This window comes from Haliotis rufescens, unplaced genomic scaffold, assembly GCF_023055435.1.
Source record: "Haliotis rufescens isolate VD_foot unplaced genomic scaffold, xgHalRufe1.0.p SCAF_2, whole genome shotgun sequence".
NCBI lineage: Eukaryota > Metazoa > Mollusca > Gastropoda > Lepetellida > Haliotidae > Haliotis > Haliotis rufescens.
The window spans coordinates 38789029-38809779 of NW_025963890.1; the positions used below are offsets into that span (position 1 = coordinate 38789029).

Consider the following 20751-nt stretch of genomic DNA (forward strand, 5'->3'; position numbering starts at 1 on the left):
GGTTAATAAATGGTTTCCATCGATCCCTCTCAAGTGTAAAGAATTGGTATACATTTCCTACTACAGACTCCAAGTTGTGTACAAAGCTAGGGATATGACCGTATAATGCTATCCACATCATGGGAGCAGTGTTGACAAAACAAATGCAGCCTCATATTTTGTCTAAGATGTACATTCTAAGATGGCAATAAGAGGACACATGTTTCTTTATATTTCCGGGACTACTTTAGTCCAGTTTTACAATGCTGACCCATTTAGATACAGTTTGACACGGTTACCCCACTCAGACACAGTATACTGATAGCCGACCAGTCTTTGTTTCATGGACGGCCTCCGTGGTCTAGTGGTAGAGCGTCTGCCCGGAGAGCGGAAGGTGTGGGGTTCAATCCCCGACCGCGTCATACCAAATGACGTCAAAAGATGGTACTTGTTGTTACCCTGTCTGGCGCTCGGTATTAAGGGGCTATAACAAAGACTGGTCGGCTCGGAGTCAGTATACTGTGTCTGAGTGGGGTATTCATGTTAAAGTGTGGCATGGTATCTCAGTGAGCTAGCACCTATAAATTAGCATCAGTCCGGACTAGTACAAGCAGCCACACACACACATGTGCATGCACGTCGCTATATAAGTGCAATAATCATGGACGCGACATTAAACCCAATTTCACCTCACTTCACCTTGGTTCATGCCGAGCCATTTTGGCGTCTTTTGGTATGACATGGCCAAGAAATCGAACCACAGACATCCGCTCTTTGGGCGGACTCTCTACTAGACCATGGAGATATTTTCATTAACAGAGTAGCTGATCTTGATTGCCGAGTTATGTGTAAGCTGTTCGTCTGTATTCCACACTATAATATCCACTTGCAGAAACATGAGTAGATTTTGTACACTTAAACTATTCGCTGGGTGGAGTCAATCTATGTGTAGTGTAATCTTTAATGAGATTGGGTTCGAGTCGACAATGTATTCTGAAAACGAGTAAGCAGCTGGATTGCATATCATTGTTCTGAATACATTGTCGACTCGAACTCAACCCAGCGAATAGTGTGCAAAATCTACACATAATTGCGAGTAACAAAAATAAAATAAATAGCATACAAATTTCTGTTTTAGGACACACATTAGTTTTTGTCTTTGGTAGGCCTGATAAAGACTCTTTTGTTTATACATGTATACTGACGGAAAAAAAGTAACTCTGCTTCATATATAAAGTGGTGTAAATGTTTGGTTATGTATAGAAGATTTGGGATAGAATAGGTCTTCAGCAACCCATGCTTGCTGTAAAAGGCGACTTTGCTTGTCCTAGGAGGCGACAAACGGGATGGGGGGGTCAGGCTCGATGACTTGGTTGATGCATGTCATTGTATCCCAATGGTGTTGATCGATGCTCATGTTATTAATCACTGGATTATCAGGTCCTGACTTGATTATTTACAGACCATCATCATATAGCTGGGATATTGTTGAGTGCAGCGTTAAACAACAAACAGATAAACAGAAGTTATATTGAGTATTAAACATCACTTGGACATTACACCACAAAGTGATTCCAGGTGGAATCGAATCCAATCTGTGCTTGTAGTTGAAGGTCTCTTAATGGCACCCAGACATTTCACCCCGAGGAGATTCCAGATTGAATTGGTACCAAGCCATATATGCCTGTTGTACAAGGCCACTTAATCGCATACGCTTCCAGAATTGGTGACTTAGTTATTGCATGTCATCGTTCCTCATATTAATAATAGGGGGCACAGTCGTCTAAGGCACCAGGATTTGCTCTGCAGAGTTGCGTCCCTTTGGCACGCCAGAAACCTATGATTGTGGGTTCGAATCCCGTTTGGCCCCGATTATGTTTCTAGGTTTGTCAGCACCATACCTGTGCTCATTGGTTTCACCGAAGTGGTAAACGTCTTAGACCTGCATCACTTCGGGCTTTCCTCCCACATTAAGCTGACACGCCATAATATAACTGGAACACTCTTAAAAGCAGCGTAACACTCACTCACTCACTCATAATAATAATCACAGGTTTGTCTGGCCAAGGCTAGATTATTTACATCTACTGGTTGTGGGAATATTAGTAGTGTAGCATTATTCAACAAACACCTGGACAATAAAGTCATAGACGCACATAGTTTAATGACATAATTGGTTTCATGCATTCTCCAAATTGCTGAAGTGATGAATTTTACCATGATATCCGACACTGACCCCCCAAACAAGGGTCAGAAGATTGGCACAGCCAAGTGATTTAAATAAATTGTATTATATATTGTGACCTAGGATGCCGTCCGAGATTTCTCTAGTCTGCACATTGGGTTGTCGTGAACCATCTGAAGGTTGACTCGTGGACCAATAAGATCACGGATGTTGTTGATGCCATACTTTATCATTGTTGGTCTGAAACAAACATGTTTATTGTTCTTGGTACATCATAACAATAAAGATGGTTCACTTCATCATGATCCAGTCAAAATGGTATAATTTACCCTAATCAAGATAAAGACATTGCAAAGTCAGGAAGACATGGCAACAAGGTTTTTTTGTATTATTTGGTCCACAGATTATTTTTCAAAATAAAAATATACAAATAGTTACAAATAGTCTTAAATGATTTTCTTTGTTTTTTGTGTAAGAATATAGGGTTGGTAGGAAGGGAATATATCAATGCAATTCTCTCTGTGACTGAAACATCCCAAGAATGTTAACAAATCAATACAGTTGGTACACACCACACATTTACTGCTTGAAGAACCAGTGTAGCTATGAATATTATTTCATCAACCAATTGCAGTTTTTTAAGCATGTACCATTTGTCTCAGGCAGACATGAATGTCAGGCTTGGCATTAACAAAAAAAGCTTTTAACTGGGAACTGTCTGTCCACATTCTTGATAAGTTTCAGTGGCCCCATGAACCAAGTTATAAACAACCCACCTAATGATGCTACTGTGAACTGGGTACAACATATACACTCAAGTACAATATATACCACTCAAAGGAAGTTAAGGAACACCTGATTCTTTCATATTACTATAGTTAATCTGTCATGGCAACCGATTCTTTCATATTATGATAGCTTCTTTCATATTACTATAGTTAATCTGTCATGGCAACCGATTCTTTCATATCATGATAGTTTCTTTCATATTACTATACAATGCTATAGTTAATCTGTCATGGCAACCGATTCTTTCATATAATAATAGCTTCTTTCATATTACTATTATAATTAATCTGTCATGGCAGCCGATTCTTTCATATAATAATAGCTTCTTTCATATTACTATAGTTAATCTGTCATGGTAACCGATTCTTTCATATAATGATAGCTTCTTTCATATTACTGGCAACCGATTCTTTCATATAATGATAGCTTCTTTCATATTACTATAGTTAATCTGTCATGCCAGGAAACTCTCCATGTCCCAAGTGACTTACAATGAGTGTGTCTTCAACTTTCATGACTGGTTAGGGACCACTTCAAAGTTTGATGTTGGATAAAAAAAAAACTTAAGCTTTGAGACATACCCCTAGCCCCGAAAAAAACTTAATTTCTGAAAATGTTGAATATCCGGGTTTAGTGGCCTCTTTTGTCAAGCATTCTTGTGTTTTGCACTGCTTTTTCGGAACATTCATCAAATGAAAGTATTTACTAGATGTTGGATTGTCAACAAATTTGTCATATATTACGCACTGTACTAGCTGGACTATTGCTGGCGATGATAAAACTATACCTTGTGGAAAGACTGGATGTATTTATGACAATTCATAACAGACAATTCATATGAACAAAAACAGGATCGGTTTAGTTAAGTTCCTTTAAAAAACCTTGAAAAATCAGGTAAGTTGATTTTGTCTGATAGGAAAACTTGCAGGGCCATTGACAACCCCATCCCTAAACTCAAATAATTGAGATTTTTATCCGACATCAAACTTTTGAACTGGTCCCTCAAGTTAGGTTCATTCTGACAGCTATTCATTCAGATTCAGCATGTTGTTTCATGATGGGTGGTAGTGTACAACTAGCCTCATTCAACCATCCTTCTCAGCTCCCTGGGGAGAGTATACAACACTTATTAGTAAGTACACGACTGTTTACCTTTCTAGAGACAGTCCCCAGGCGATGACGGCCACATCGGGAGGCAGGCCCATTGGCAACAGCATCTCCGGTCTGAACACTCCAGAGTTGCCAATCTCCACCCACTTCTTCAAGCCTAATAAAAACAGGACAGGCAGCACTTAGCACAGATTTATCTGGGTCTGTCCATTTGGAGTCCAGTAATATATTCTAGGTGTCAAGTCATAAACACAGGAGTCCTAGGCAGGTGACTTGTGTCATCCTTCACTTGATTTCCAAGAGGTAAGGTGAAATGGAGTTTAAAGTCGCATCCAAGATTATTGCACTTATATAGCAACGTGCGCGCGTGCACTATACCGGACTGATGCTGATTTATAGTGCTAGCCCATTGAGATACCATGCAGCAGTTTAACATGAATACCCCACTCAGACACAGTATACTGACTCCGAGCCGACCGATCCTTGTTTTAGCCCCTTAATGCCTAGCACCAGACAGGTGATTTCCAAGATGTTTAATGATGACGTATCTTTGCACATGCTCATAGGTTCAGATTTCAATGTCAGAAGAAAGAAGTCAACCATTGACACCCTGATATTTGAGTGTACATTGTATTTAAGACTAGACTAAAAGTGTCCGTTATCTGCAATTTTAATAAATTAATGATTCAGTCATACTTTTGTTCGTCAGGACTTGAAAAATACATTGTGACCATTTTCAATTTATAAATGACGTCACATCTTTCAGTAACTCTGTATTTATTAGCTAAACAGCCATAGATCTTCTATAGACAGAACCGTGTCAAGAACCTAACAGTGTCAATAATACTGCATCGTGATCTACTAGATGTCACAAAATCTCAAGTCACAAAATCTCAAATCACAAAAGCACTAATGTGAGCCGTAGAGCATGTGACATCATTATCACACATGGGCTGGAAATGGATCTCTACTCGCATAAATTAAATGTATTTCTTCTAAACATCAACTGTTGGCACTTTATTGTCTGTCCTGTTACAAACAAAACAGTAAAAGCATTATGGTATGTGAAACATGTTAATTTTATATTGCAGTGCTCTGTTAGAGTGTCGTTACCTTCATGATAACTGAAGATCTCCATGCTGGGTTCCGTGTAGGGGTTGTAGGCCGGCTTGAAACGCAGTTTCGTGATACCTGAAAAATATATAATGAGAAAGAAATGAACCACCTTTAACTATCCAGGTCCAATATTTTGTAAAACATTCCGACATTAACAACATCAGGGATGCAACTTAAGCCTGAAACAGTTGAGTGAGTGAGTTTGGTTTAACGCCGCTTTTAACAGTATTCGAGTTATATCGCGGCGTGTCAGCTTAATGTGGGAGGAAAGCCCAAAGTGATGCAGGTCTCAGAAGTTTACCACTTCGGTGAAACCCACGAGCACGGGTATGGTGCTGATAAACCTAGTAACATAATCGGGGTGAACCGGGATTCCAACCCACAATCATAGGTTTCCGGTGTGCCAAAGGGACGCAACTCTGCAGAGCAAATCCCGGCGCCTTAGACGACTGGGCCACCCGTGCCCCCCCAAACTTGAAACAATACAAGCATGAAATGTGATATCATGTAAGGACACACCACCTTGAGACCCTGACATTCTACTAGCCTTTGAGATACTTTTAACATCAAACAAGCTGATTCGGGCAAGTAGGCTCATGCCAACTTGCACCACATCATAATCATATTCATCCCTTTTGATAAAAAGACATTCTCTGAGGCAATTCATTGCAGCCGGGTGGTAAAAGAATTCACTCTCCAGGCCAAAGACCCCATGTGTGATTACAGTTTTTGGTGTTCCCTGCAGTGACAATGTGGATATTTTGCTAAACAAGGCATAAAGCCATACTCACTTCTGTAACTAAATTGTTTCTGGGGAAGACAAACCAGTGGTTGACATCATGAGTAAAGCCATCTTTCTTAACAGTTATCAAACTATTTAACTTGTCAGTTTTCGTGAACAGGTGTTGAGCAAAGTCCTGATCACTGACCAAGCTACCTGTGAACATCCGGGTTAGAACTGGTCTTCAGCAACCTATTTCTGTCTTTAAAGATGACTATGCTTGTTGTAAGAGGCAACTAACAGGATCGGGTGGTCAGGCATCTCACTTGGTTGATGCATGGCATCATTTTCAAATTGCGCAGATCGATGCTCATATTGTCACTGAATTGTCTGATCCAGACTTGATCATTTACAGACCAACGTCATATATCTGGAATATTGCTGAATGCTGTGTTAAGCAACAAAAGAACAACAAACAAAGAAACAACACTGACCAAGCTTGAGGAAGAAGGCATGGATCACGCCCATCAAGTCCCCGAGGGTGAGTCCTCGGTCAGCCACCACGCCCTCAATCTGGTGGAACTCCGCCAGGTGTGTGGCGTCCAGGTTCTCATTGCGGAACACTCGGTCAATGGAGAAGAGTTTCACTGGCAGGGAGTTCTGGAAGGAAGATCATATACACAACATTCATATCATGTTCATGGTGGTGAATGAGAAAACCAAAAATGAAAAACAAAACAAACAACTTTTCATTTTCAAAGTATTAGATGACATCTGCTTTAGAGAGTTAAACATTTAAGTACATTGTAAATTCTCAAAACCGTAGTTTGTTACATTGTTTCCTGATACCATGCTTTCTGGAAGAATTACTTTGTAATGATGTATGTCTATAGATTAAAGTATACAATCAAGTTTGGGCTTGACATAGCTTTGAACTGTTATACCGCAGCTAGTCATGTCATCTTCCCGAGGCAAGAGAGTTAACTGACTTTAAAAGTCCAGCTTCCACCCTTGCCGAACTAGGCTGGAATTCCTCAGCTCGATTGTAGCGCTACCATTGGTTATTACAAGTTATGTCCCTTCTAAGCCTCTCCTATGGACCAATCAGATTCCACCTCTCGTATCACTTGCATTTGTTTCAAACAAAATGGCGGCTCCCAGTCAAGACGATCTGAACGATAGTCATCTATATTGCAATAAAACCGGTCTTACATTGCTAAGTGCATCAAATCACGCGAGCAACTTGACTAAAAACATGAAAAGATCTGGAAAATATCTGTTGACGAGTTGGCAGTGCACATGCTTTGCAAATACTGCAATCGACCAAAATCTGCACAACAGTTTACGAACTGTATTTCGATTTCGTTGCACGATTTTAATTGGACTATGCATAGACTCGTTAGTCAAGCCAAAATGTAACTCCATAATACCAGCCTAGTTCGGCAAGGGTGGAAACTGGACTTTTGTAGTCTCTTGCCTCGGGAAGATGAGTTATGTGGGAGGAAGGCCAAAAGTGATGCAGGTGAAACCCATTGACCCAGGTGCTGACAGACCAGGTCATATTCTGTGATTCGAACAATCAGCAGATCCTGGCATAATAAAGAGCTGCAACTCTGCAAAGCCTTAAACCGCTTGGGCATCCCAAGCATATGATGAATATTTGCTGCTCATTTTCTTTCCTGAATTAAAACTGATAGACCCATGTGCATAAAGTGATTTCTGAAGGGAAGCTATTGCAGAATGATACAAACAATCCTTGCTACCTCTGTTAGGAGACTATCACTTGTGATTGTCACAGTCTAGTTCTCTACACTCATGTTCCTGGAACACCTACCGCCTGAGCAGTCTTATACAGCATGCGGGCGCTGACGGCCGTTGTGTGTGTTCGCAGGAGGTTCTTCTTGGCTTCCTCAGTCTTCCACTCACACTTGTACCTGCACAGACATAGACAATGGTAAACACAGGCGTCAAGTCTGACGATGTCACAGACATAGAGAATGGTAAACAAAGGCGTCAAGTCTGACGATGTCATAGACATAGAGAATGGTAAACACAGGCGCTGAGTCTGATGATGTCACAGACACAGAGAATGGTAAACACAGGCGCCAAGTCTGACAATGTCACAGATTGATATATGAGAGAGGACAAGATTTCAAAAGTTAACAAACTGTGAAGAAATGCTGTTATAAATATTGAAAACATTTCATCAATGTGACCATTATGCATCAAATATTACCAACATTTAGTGAAGCATTGAACATGTTGAATTTATAAACAAATAATGAAAAGATTACCCCAGAGATCCATAACCTCCTTCTGAATGAACCTTCTCCACTCGTTGACGGTAATCCTCCTCAAATATCTGAGCATTTGCTGGGTCTAGAAAAAAATAGTTTTCAGTTACCAGGATGTGTTCTTAAAAAGTGAAAAACAATGTTATACACAGATATTAAGTTTTAGTTTTTCAAATTATAGTCTGGACAAAATTTGTATATTCTTTCTATTGATTCTCAATGCTTGGTATAATGTCAATCAAAACTCAAAATGTAGCCACAACAAACACTATTCAGAGTCTGACTGGTTTGTAGTTTGATCCCATTTAAAAGATTTAAAATGTTAAAGATTCCTGTCATATTTCACAAAAGTGAAAAGAGGCAATGCTTGTTGTAAAAGGCAATGCTTGTTGTAAGAGGCAATGCTTGACGTAAGAGGCAATGCTTCTTGTAAGAGGCAATGCTTCTTGTAAGAGGCATTGAGATCAGGTGGTCAAGCGATGACCTAACCAAACATCTTGCCACATTATACATTGCACTCTCATGACATTCCTGTGAGAATCACAATCATGAATTATATTGCTATTTTCATTAACAATTATTCGTTGGCATAACTGAAATCAGATTGCAATCACAAAGGTTTATTGGCCAAACAGTTTTAAGGGCAGTAAAACAAATATGAGGATGAATCCCTTTGAACATTACTGTAAGAATGATTGTAACAAGCACCTGATACGAAGAAAGTGTCGTGGGCATCTCGGGCCGGGTGCTTCTGAGGCTGGAAGAGAGCATCGAAATTCCAGAAGCTACTCTCTACGAAGTTGTTGGTAGGCATCTCAGAAAATCTGCAGACAAATGTACACATAACTTTTGTGAGATAACTTCTTTCAGCCATATATCTTAACCCTAAATATACACGTCAACAAAAAATCATGACAGAAACCTTTGTCTTAAACAGGGAACTGGGCAACTGGCAGTCGCAGTACATCTGATTCATGTCATTCCCATCTTCCCGAGGCAAGAGTGTCCACTAGCCCTGTTATCAAAATCTTGTTTCCACCCTTGCCACATCAAACCTACTTACCTGTGCTAAACATGACTGGACTATTGCTAATATCGATAGTCCAATCAGAGAACGTTTCACAAATTCAACATCCATGACTGTGCACGTTTGTATGAGTGTAACTTATTATCTTTGTTAACAATAATATGTCTTTTTCATCATTTAACAGCCTTCTGATTGGCTAATGTCGACTTCATGTAAGTCATTCCATTGGTCGGTCAGTCTGACGTGACCTGTAATGAGATGTCCTCAGATCTTTGTTCAGCTGTAGCGAGAACCAAGTTCTGATGTTAATGAGATTGACACATTTCTGATAAAATATGGCAATAGGTCTGTATCCATATCTGCTTAGGCCACCAGAATTACCCCATCTACAGGAGGAACTGTTGGTACACAGCCCACACTTTGACCAAACCTACCCCATCTCCAAGAAGATCTGGCGGTACTCGGCACGCACTTTGAGCAATGGGTGAAGATGTCCGCTGGGTGGTTGGATCCCCAGAGCATCAAAGTTATACGGCTTGAATGTCTTCGTTTTCCAGGACCCACTGAAGAAAGAAAGCCACGTTACATCACAAACAAGAGGAGTTATACAAATAAAATAAGATATGTATGATACTCAGATTGTTCCCTCACACTGTGCTCTATGTTACACAGTGTAGCCTCTTCCCTCACACTGTGTTCTATGTTATACTATGTAGCCTCTTCCCTCCCACTGTGCTCTATGTTACACTCTGTAGCCTCTTCCCTCCCACTGTGCTCTATGTTACACTGTGTAGCCTCTTCCCTCACACTGTGTTCTGTGTTACACCGTATAGCCTCTTCCCTCCCACTGTGCTCTATGTTACAATGTGTAGCCTCTTCCCTCACACTGTGCTCTATGTTATACTGTGTAGCCTCTTCCCTCCCACTGTGCTCTATGTTACAATGTGTAGCCTCTTCCCTCACACTGTGTTCTATGTTACACTGTGTAGCCTCTTCCCTCACACTGTGCTCTATGTTACACTGTGTAGCCTCTTCCCTCACACTGTGCTCTATGTTACACTGTGCAGCCTCTTCCCGCCCATTGTGTTCTATGTTACACTGTGTAGCCTCTTCCCGCCCATTGTGTTCTATGTTACACTGTGTAGCCTCTTCCCGCCCATTGTGTTCTATGTTACACTGTGCAGCCTCTTCCCGCCCATTGTGTTCTATGTTACACCGTGTAGCCTCTTCCCTCCCACTGTGCTCTATGTTACAATGTGTAGCCTCTTCCCTCACACTGTGCTCTATGTTACACAGTGTAGCCTCTTCCCTCACACTGTGCTCTATGTTACACTGTGCAGCCTCTTCCCTCCCATTGTGTTCTATGTTACACTGTGTAGCCTCTTCCCTCCCACTGTACTCTATGTTACACTCTGTAGCCTCTTCCCTCACACTGTGCTCTATGTTATACTGTGTAGCCTCTTCCCTCACACTGTGCTCTATGTTATACTATGTAGCCTCTTCCCTCACACTGTGCTCTATGTTACACTGTGTGGACTCTTCCCTCCCACTGTGTTCTATGTTACACAGTGTAGCCTCTTCCCTAACACTGTGTTCTGTGTTATACTATGTAGCCTCTTCCCTCACACTGTGCTCTATGTTATACTATGTAGCCTCTTCCCTCACACTGTGCTCTATGTTACACAGTGTAGCCTCTTCCCTAACACTGTGCTCTATGTTATACTATGTAGCCTCTTCCCTCACACTGTGCTCTATGTTACACTGTGTAGCCTCTTCCCTCACACTGTGCTCTATGTTATACTATGTAGCCTCTTCCCTCACACTGTGCTCTATGTTACACTGTGTGGACTCTTCCCTCACACTGTGTTCTATGTTACACAGTGTAATCTCTTCCCTCACACTGTGCTCTATGTTATACTATGTAGCCTCTTCCCTCACACTGTGCTCTATGTTACACTGTGTGGACTCTTCCCTCACACTGTGCTCTATGTTATACTATGTAGCCTCTTCCCTCACACTGTGCTCTATGTTACACTGTGTGGACTCTTCCCTCCCACTGTGTTCTATGTTACACAGTGTAGCCTCTTCCCTCACACTGTGCTCTATGTTATTCTGTGTAGCCTCTTCCCTCCCACTGTGCTCTATGTTATTCTGTGTAGCCTCTTCCCTCACACTGTGCTCTATGTTACACTGTGTAGCCTCTTCCCTCACACTGTACTCTATGTTACACTATGTAGCCTCTTCCCTCACACTGTGCTCTATGTTATACTATGTAGCCTCTTCCCTCACACTGTGCTCTATGTTACACTGTGTAGCCTCTTCCCTCCCACTGTGCTCTATGTTATACTATGTAGCCTCTTCCCTCACACTGTGCTCTCTGTTACACTGTGTAGCCTCTTCCCTCACACTGTGCTCTATGTTACACTGTGTAGCCTCTTCTCTCACACTGTGCTCTATGTTACAATGTGTAGCCTCTTCCCTCACACTGTGCTCTATGTTATACTATGTAGCCTCTTCCCTCCCACTGTACTCTATGTTACACTGTGTAGCCTCTTCCCTCACACTGTGCTCTATGTTACACTGTGTAGCCTCTTCCCTCCCACTGTACTCTATGTTACACTGTGTAGCCTCTTCCCTCACACTGTGCTCTATGTTATACTGTGTAGCCTCTTCCCTCACACTGTACTCTATGTTACACTGTGTAGCCTCTTCCCTCCCACTGTGCTCTATGTTACACTGTGTGGACTCTTCCCTCCCACTGTGCTCTATGTTACACGGTGTAGCCTCTTCCCTACCACTGTGCTCTATGTTACACAGTGTAGCCTCTTCCCTCCCACCGTGGTCTATGTTACACTGTGTAGCCTCTTCCCTCCCACTGTGCTCTATGTTACACTGTGTAGCCTCTTCCCTCACACTGTGCTCTATGTTACACTCTGTAGCCTCTTCCCTCCCACTGTGCTCTATGTTACACTCTGTAGCCTCTTCCCTCCCACTGTGCTCTATGTTACACTGTGTAGCCTCTTCCCTCCCACTGTGCTCTATGTTACACTGTGTAGCCTCTTCCCTCCCACTGTGCTCTATGTTACACTGTGTAGCCTCTTCCCTCCCACTGTGCTCCATGTTACACTGTGTAGCCTACCTAGAGATCATCTCTGGGGTGAGGTCCACATCAGCCTTTGCCACAGTCAGAGAAAACTTGTCTCCCTTGGAAATGAAGTAGCTCGTAACTTTTCTGAAAATAAAGAACAACAGTTTTAAATGTATTACCATGTTTACTGGAACTCAAGATTAGAAACCACATTATAATATGTTTAACATCTTTTGTATAAATGTGCCAGATGACAATATCCATGCCGACCTGGGTGGTACACCACTTTGATAATTTTAACACAAACTAGTTCTGATTAATGAGGAGGACACACTGACACTTCTGAGATGAGTTTCCTCTTCTTGAGTTCGGCCCTCTGGTCCTGTGGGACGTCCTCCAGCTGAAGATTCTGTATCTTGAGGAGGCACAGCTGAACCTTGTCCTCTATGGTGTCTGCCTAGAAACACACACAACCATCTCATGGCAGGTTTACACTCAATATCACCAAGTAGCATGATTATGTCTCTAGCTATTGTGAGTGAGTGAGTGAGTGAGTGAGTGAGTGAGTGAGTGAGTGAGTGAGTGAGTGAGTGAGTGAGTGAGTGAGTGAGTGAGTTAAACGCCGCTTTTAACAGTTTACAGTTATAACGCGGCATGTCATCTTAATGTGTGAGGAAAGCCCGAAGTGATGCAGGTTTCAGCCGTTTACCACTTCGGTGAAACCCACAAACATGGGTACGGTGCTGACAAACCTAGAAACATAATCGGGGCGAACTGGGATTTGAACCCACAATCATAGGTTTCTGGCGTGCCAAGGGGACACAACTCTGCACAGCAAATCCCGGCGCCTTAGACGACTGGGCCACCCGTGCCCCCCCAAACTTGAAACAATACAAGCATGAAATGTGATATCATGTAAGGACACACCACCTTGAGACCCTGACATTCTACTAGCCTTTGAGATACCTTTAACATCAAACAAGCTGATTCGGGCAAGTAGGCTCATGCCAACTTGCACCACATCACAATCATATTCATCCCTTTTGATAAAAAGACATTCTCTGAGGCAATTCATTGCAGCCGGGTGGTAAAAGAATTCACTCTCCAGGCCAAAGACCCCATGTGTGATTACAGTTTTTGGTGTTCCCTGCAGTGACAATGTGGATATTTTTAACAACTGTTTTTTTTTCTGTATATGTTCATTTCAGAGATTAGATGCTAGTCTACAGGCAGGCGTGCAGGCAGTTATTTTTGACATTGTTGTGAACACTTTGCTCTAGGGGTGTCAAGATAAATTGAAATATCGATATATTGCTATGGTAAGCACTTAAAGTCAATAAATCGATTGTTAAATCAGTTCCCGATCAATAGTATCGATATCCGTTAGGAATATCAATAGTTTTTATTGTATTTACCAAATCAATGAAATACATGCAATGCTGTTCAAATTTGTTTTTCTTTTGATAGTGGTAGTAATTTACACATGGTAATGTGGAAGTTTCTTTTTCTTAAATTATTAGGGAAAAGAAAAGAAAATCAGTCAAATCACAAACTTTACTTTTTATTTGTTGTTATGGTTATCACATTCAAAGGAAACTTCAGTTCCAAGGTTTAATTCAACTGTAAAATCCATCTAAAATGATACACTGAAAACTATAGATATTTATCGCAATAGTTGCTTGCCATATCAATATTTATCGCAATAGTTGCTTGCAATATCAATAGTTATCGCAATAGTGATTTCCAGACCAATAGTCACCCCTACTTTGCTCACTGAGCCAAGATAGCCTTGACCAACATGTTAGAACTGTGGAAATTATAGCAAAAGTAGGCGACTTATTTCACAATGGGGGGCATGGGTGTTGATTCTCTGTGCAGAGTTGCATCCCTTAGGCACATCATAAACCTATGATTGTGGGTTCAAATCCCGGTTTGCCCCAATTATGTTTCTAGGTTTGTCAGCACCATACCCGTGCTCGTGAGTTTCACCGAAGTGGTAAACGTCTAAGACCTGCATCACTTCAGGCTTTCCTCCCACATTAAGCTGACATGTCGTGATATAACTGGAATACTGTTAAAAGCAGCGGTAAACCCAACTCACTCACTCACTATTTCACAATGATTCACTTGATTGATATTGTATTACTAGTAGCAGTATTACAGCACCAGCACAACTGAAGGGGCAAAGAAATGATTACTGTCAGACCATCTTGTACTTCTTTATAACTCTTACCTTTCATCAACTCTATCCATATTCCCCTATTTGAGAGTGGAATTCGAAAAAAAGTGAAAATATCTCTATCTTTTTGTTGCCTTTGTTGACAATAATCAAAGGCTAGGCCTGAGTAAGCTATCAAATTACAAGAACTTATTTAGAACAGAACTGTGATAAATACAGATCTGAAAATTTAAGCTACAGCAGTATCAGAAACACATACTGATTTGAACACTTTAGCTACAGTATCATCAGAGACATACTGATCTGAACTCTTTAGCTACAGTATCATCAGAGACATACTGATCTGAAAACTTTAGGTCCTCCTTCAGCCTTTTTGTCCATTTTTATCCACTTGGCAGACATAGCTTTACTGAAACCAATCTTGGCATTTGGAACAGAGCTCTGAAAAGAAGAATGTACAACCTTGAAACACAAAGAAACAGCAATCGGAGTTTATCAACACTAAATGATAGTTTTAAGATAAAAATATCTGGATTTATTGTTGTTGCTGAAAAAATATCTAATCTTATAGGGTTGGGACGAGTCCAAATTTACTACCGGGTACCCATCTCCATATTACCGGACACTCCCCGGGTACCCACTGTAGGTCTCAGGAGATATCTCAAAATGTCCGATTGGGAATATTTTTAGCATAGCCCTGGCAAAACGTATTTAGATACATGTATTAAATAAACTGGTCATCCATACACTGAAGTTGAATTAAGTTATATCTTTATTCAACCATATGAAAAATCAGAAGAAATGTGTGCACAGTCAGAAAGAAATGCAAACATTAGTGACTTGTAGTGTAACCATACAGTTCTAGATAAATTTTGTCATAGTCCTGTGGGTACCCGGGTCCTACTCAGTACCCAACCGTCCCGGGTACCCAAGTTACCCGTCCCAGCCCTATAATCTTAATACAAAATCCCAGACACCCTCCATTGAGAATATTTGCCCAGAAAGTAGGTAATTACCATGATCTGAGCCTGTGTTATGCCTTCCTCTGGCACAACTTGGTACACCCTGGCCTCGTGACTGCCGTTGGCAACCACCTCCTTGCCCTCCTCGGTTATGTCCCATCTCTTACTCTGCCTCTGCTCAACTTTGATGAGCTGTTAGAATAAGAAGAAGAAGACTTCAGATGAAAAAAAACATCCATCACAAGAACTATACAAAGCAAATCCATGTTGAAGATTGTAATGACTTAGGGGACACATAATCAAGTCCTGTAGTAAGGAGTAATTAGGGTGGGACGATTCACTGATACATCATGTATACGTAGTCCTGAAGTAGGGAGTAATTAGGGAGGGACGATTCACTGATACATCATGTATACCAAGTCCTGAAGTAGGGAGTAATTAGGGAGGAACGATTCACTGATACATCATGTATACCAAGTCCTGTAGTAGGGAGTAATTAGGGAGGAACGATTCACTGATACATCATGTATACCAAGTCCTGAAGTAGGGAGTAATTAGGGAGGAACGATTCACTGATACATCACGTATACCAAGTCCTGAAGTAGGGAGTAATTAGGGAGGGACGATTCACTGATACATCACGTATACCAAGTCCTGAAGTAGGGAGTAATTAGGGTGGGACGATTCACTGATACATCATGTATACCAAGTCCTGAAGTAGGGAGTAATTAGGGAGGGACGATTCACTGATACATCACGTATACCAAGTCCTGAAGTAGGGAGTAATTAGGGAGGGACGATTCACTGATACATCATGTATACCAAGTCCTGAAGTAGGGAGTAATTAGGGAGGAACGATTCACTGATACATCACGTATACCAAGTCCTGAAGTAGGGAGTAATTAGGGAGGAACGATTCACTGATACATCATGTATACCAAGTCCTGAAGTAGGGTGTAATTAGGGAGGAACGATTCACTGATACAACATGTATACCAAGTCCTGAAGTAGGGAGTAATTAGGGAGGGACGATTCACTGATACATCATGTATACCAAGTCCTGAAGTAAGGAGTAATTAGGGAGGGACGATTCACTGATACATCATGTATACCAAGTCCTGAAGTAGGGAGTAATTAGGGAGGGACGATTCACTGATACATCACGTATACGTAGTCCTGAAGTAGGTAGTAATTAGGATGGGACGATTCACTGATACATCAAGTATACCAAGTCCTGAAGTAGAGAGGAAATTAGGGAGGGACGATTCACTGATACATCATGTATACCAAGTCCTGAAGTAGGGAGTAATTAGGGAGGGACGATTCACTGATACATCATGTATACCAAGTCCTGAAGTAGGGAGTAATTAGGGAGGGACGATTCACTGATACATCATGTATACCAAGTCCTGAAGTAGGGAGTAATTAGGGAGGGACGATTCACTGATACATCATGTATACCAAGTCCTGAAGTAGGGAGGAACGATTCACTGATACATCATGTATACCAAGTCCTGAAGTAGGGAGTAATTAGGGAGGAACGATTCACTGATACATCATGTATACCAAGTCCTGAAGTAGGGAGTAATTAGGGAGGAACGATTCACTGATACATCATGTATACCAAGTCCTGAAGTAGGGAGTAATTAGGGAGGGACAATTCACTGATACATCATGTATACCAAGTCCTGAAGTAGGGAGTAATTAGGGAGGGAAGATTCACTGATACATCACGTGTACGTAGTCCTGAAGTAGGTAGTAATTAGGGTGGGACGATTCACTGATACATCACGTATACCAAGTCCTGAAGTAGGGAGTAATTAGGGTGGGACGATTCACTGATACATCATGTATACCAAGTCCTGTAGTAGGGAGTAATTAGGGAGGGACGATTCACTGATACATCAAGTATACCGAGTCCTGAAGTAGGGAGTAATTAGGGAGGGACGATTCACTGATACATCATGTATACCAAGTCCTGAAGTAGGGAGTAATTAGGGAGGGACGATTCACTGATACATCATGTATACCAAGTCCTGAAGTAGGGAGGAACGATTCACTGATACATCATGTATACCAAGTCCTGAAGTAGGGAGTAATTAGGGAGGAACGATTCACTGATACATCATGTATACCAAGTCCTGAAGTAGGGAGTAATTAGGGAGGAACGATTCACTGATACATCATGTATACCAAGTCCTGAAGTAGGGAGTAATTAGGGAGGGACAATTCACTGATACATCATGTATACCAAGTCCTGAAGTAGGGAGTAATTAGGGAGGGAAGATTCACTGATACATCACGTGTACGTAGTCCTGAAGTAGGTAGTAATTAGGGTGGGACGATTCACTGATACATCACGTATACCAAGTCCTGAAGTAGGGAGTAATTAGGGTGGGACGATTCACTGATACATCATGTATACCAAGTCCTGTAGTAGGGAGTAATTAGGGAGGGACGATTCACTGATACATCAAGTATACCGAGTCCTGAAGTAGGGAGTAATTAGGGAGGGACGATTCACTGATACATCATGTATACCAAGTCCTGAAGTAGGGAGTAATTAGGGAGGGACGATTCACTGATACATCATGTATACCAAGTCCTGAAGTAGGGAGTAATTAGGGAGGGACGATTCACTGATACATCATGTATACCAAGTCCTGAAGTAAGGAGTAATTAGGGAGGGACGATTCACTGATACATCACGTATACCAAGTCCTGAAGTAGGGAGTAATTAGGGAGGGACGATTCACTGATACATCATGTATACCAAGTCCTGAAGTAGGGAGTAATTAGGGAGGGACAATTCACTGATACATCATGTATACCAAGTCCTGAAGTAGGGAGTAATTAGGGAGGGACGATTCACTGATACATCATGTATACCAAGTCCTGAAGTAGGGAGTATTTGGGAGGAACGATTCACTGATACATCATGTATACCAAGTCCTGAAGTAGGGAGTAATTAGGGAGGGAAGATTCACTGATACATCACGTGTACGTAGTCCTGAAGCAGGTAGTAATTAGGGTGGGACGATTCACTGATACATCACGTATACGTAGTCCTGAAGTAGGTAGTAATTAGGGTGGGACGATTCACTGATACATCATGTATACCAAGTCCTGAAGTAGGGAGTAATTAGGGAGGGACGATTCACTGATACATCATGTATACCAAGTCCTGAAGTAGGGAGTAATTAGGGAGGGACGATTCACTGATACATCATGTATACCAAGTCCTGAAGTAAGGAGTAATTAGGGAGGGACGATTCACTGATACATCATGTATACCAAGTCCTGAAGTAGGGAGTAATTAGGGAGGGACGATTCACTGATACATCATGTATACCAAGTCCTGAAGTAGGGAGTAATTAGGGAGGGATGATTCACTGATACATCATGTATACCAAGTCCTGAAGTAGGGAGTATTTAGGGTGGGACGATTCACTGATACATCATGTATACCAAGTCCTGAAGTAGGTAGTAATTAGGGTGGGACGATTCACTGATACATCACGTATACGTAGTCCTGAAGTAGGGAGTAATTAGGGTGGGACGATTCACTGATACATCACATAATCAAATCTGATTGGCCTACATAAGCATGGCATTCATTCATTATCACGATCAATGAAAAACAAAACAGAAACAAAACAAAACATGATGGTCATACATATCGTCTTATGCCTAAGGGTAACCCTAACTGATAGAACCAGATCTCTGCAAGCAACAAAGACAGGTTTTCAGGTGGCTTAGATTGGACAATTTACACAAGTTGCAACACACCGTATATACACTGCAGAGTTTATCCCGTTAGTTCCCAAGCAGGGTCGGAGTGCAGTTAGCCTAGTTGTCAACTGGTTCATAAGTGCGGAAGATGATTTCATCAGCCATTTGTTTCTAGCAGACGAATCTGTTCAAAACTTGCCGTGAAAATAAATACTACAACAACAAATACTTACATCTTCGTGTGACTGTAGACTCTTTACCGCGCCTACAACCTTCTGGTGGTCTGTATTTAACTTAGAAGCAAGTTCTAAACTGTCAACACCGCCGGTATCAGCGACAGCCTGCAACACGAGTTTCAAGTCAGCCATTTTGGGTTATTGTAAAACCGACCAACAGTTAAAACGAAACAGCTTCCGGTTACATTGCTTGTGAAACTGACACACAATATTAGTTTCAATCTATTTCGTCAGTCGAGAGATAGACTGTTCCAAAAAACAATAACACAATTATTTTGTGATTTTAAAATATATATATATGTCTTTTATATTGTATATTTTATTCGAAGAAAAATTGCCACACAACTTGGAGGAAATTTGAGCGAACTTCCTAAGTTTTTTACTTCAACATGTTTGCAAAAAGTAAGAATAAGATATATGGATGAACACTTCTTTATTACAATTAGGTGCGACGGTGCTTGATAACTGTGTTACACCGAAATGTCGCTCCTAATTGTAATAAAGAAGTTGTTCATCCATACATTTTATCCTTACCAGAGACCATGAATATACCGATCGGTATGTGGTCTCTGTCCTTACTTAGTACTCCAACTTCTAAATGCCTCTCAATTCTCAAAGGCGTTATGTTTGCGCACACTTGAGCATTTGCTTGATTGGCGTAAAGAGTCTATTTAAGTTTCAAATGTGGCTTTACGTATCTCCTATAAGTTTAAAAAACCACACCAAACAGTTTATAAATCATGTGTTAAAAAGTATGATACAGATTTATTGAAAGTGTGTGATGTTACATTAAATAATATAGATTCTCACTCAGAGCAAGGAATCTTATATATAAAACTTACATGGATGCCCTGATCAGTGATATGGTCGCCATAGTTATGGTCGCGGTCGATGTAATTGTGCTGTTACCTCACTCACTCAATCATAGGGTTTGATCGCAGGAACATGTGTCGAAATATTGACCAATTCATAAATATATATAACTAGATGTCAACACATTGTCTGTTTAACCCATACACGACATTTTTTCGTTGGATGACCGTACACGCGCTAAAAATAATCAGTTGGATTCTACACGTACGCATATATTTCCAAGACATTTTGGTATTTCAGTGTGCTTATTATGTGATAATATTTTATTGCGAACTTATTGGTAAAGTATCCACGAGAACATTGAATTCTAACAACATTATGTGTACAACAATAACGGGATTAACGTGTTGTGCGACTATAACTTGATCTTCGTACCGTGTCGATATATATACGATATATAGAAATACTGTATTCAAAGAAACAAGTCAAAATCGTTAAGTTTTGATTTTGAGTGATTGCT

At 41.1% G+C, this 20751-nt stretch overlaps 1 protein-coding gene across 1 annotated transcript; it reads right to left on the bottom strand.

The window, feature by feature from the left end:
* Positions 1-2123: 2123 nt before the first annotated feature.
* LOC124114801 (phenylalanine--tRNA ligase alpha subunit-like) lies at positions 2124-19578 on the bottom strand. Its single transcript, XM_046475561.2, has 13 exons — positions 19416-19578; positions 15505-15642; positions 14828-14929; positions 12648-12766; positions 12361-12453; positions 9656-9784; positions 8903-9018; positions 8195-8279; positions 7735-7834; positions 6395-6560; positions 5177-5254; positions 4106-4220; positions 2124-2404 (listed from the first exon to the last, which is right to left on the bottom strand). Exons 1-13 carry the CDS (start codon positions 19548-19550, stop codon positions 2284-2286), a joined length of 1497 nt encoding a protein of 498 aa, XP_046331517.2. The 5' UTR covers positions 19551-19578; the 3' UTR covers positions 2124-2283.
* Positions 19579-20751: the final 1173 nt, after the last annotated feature.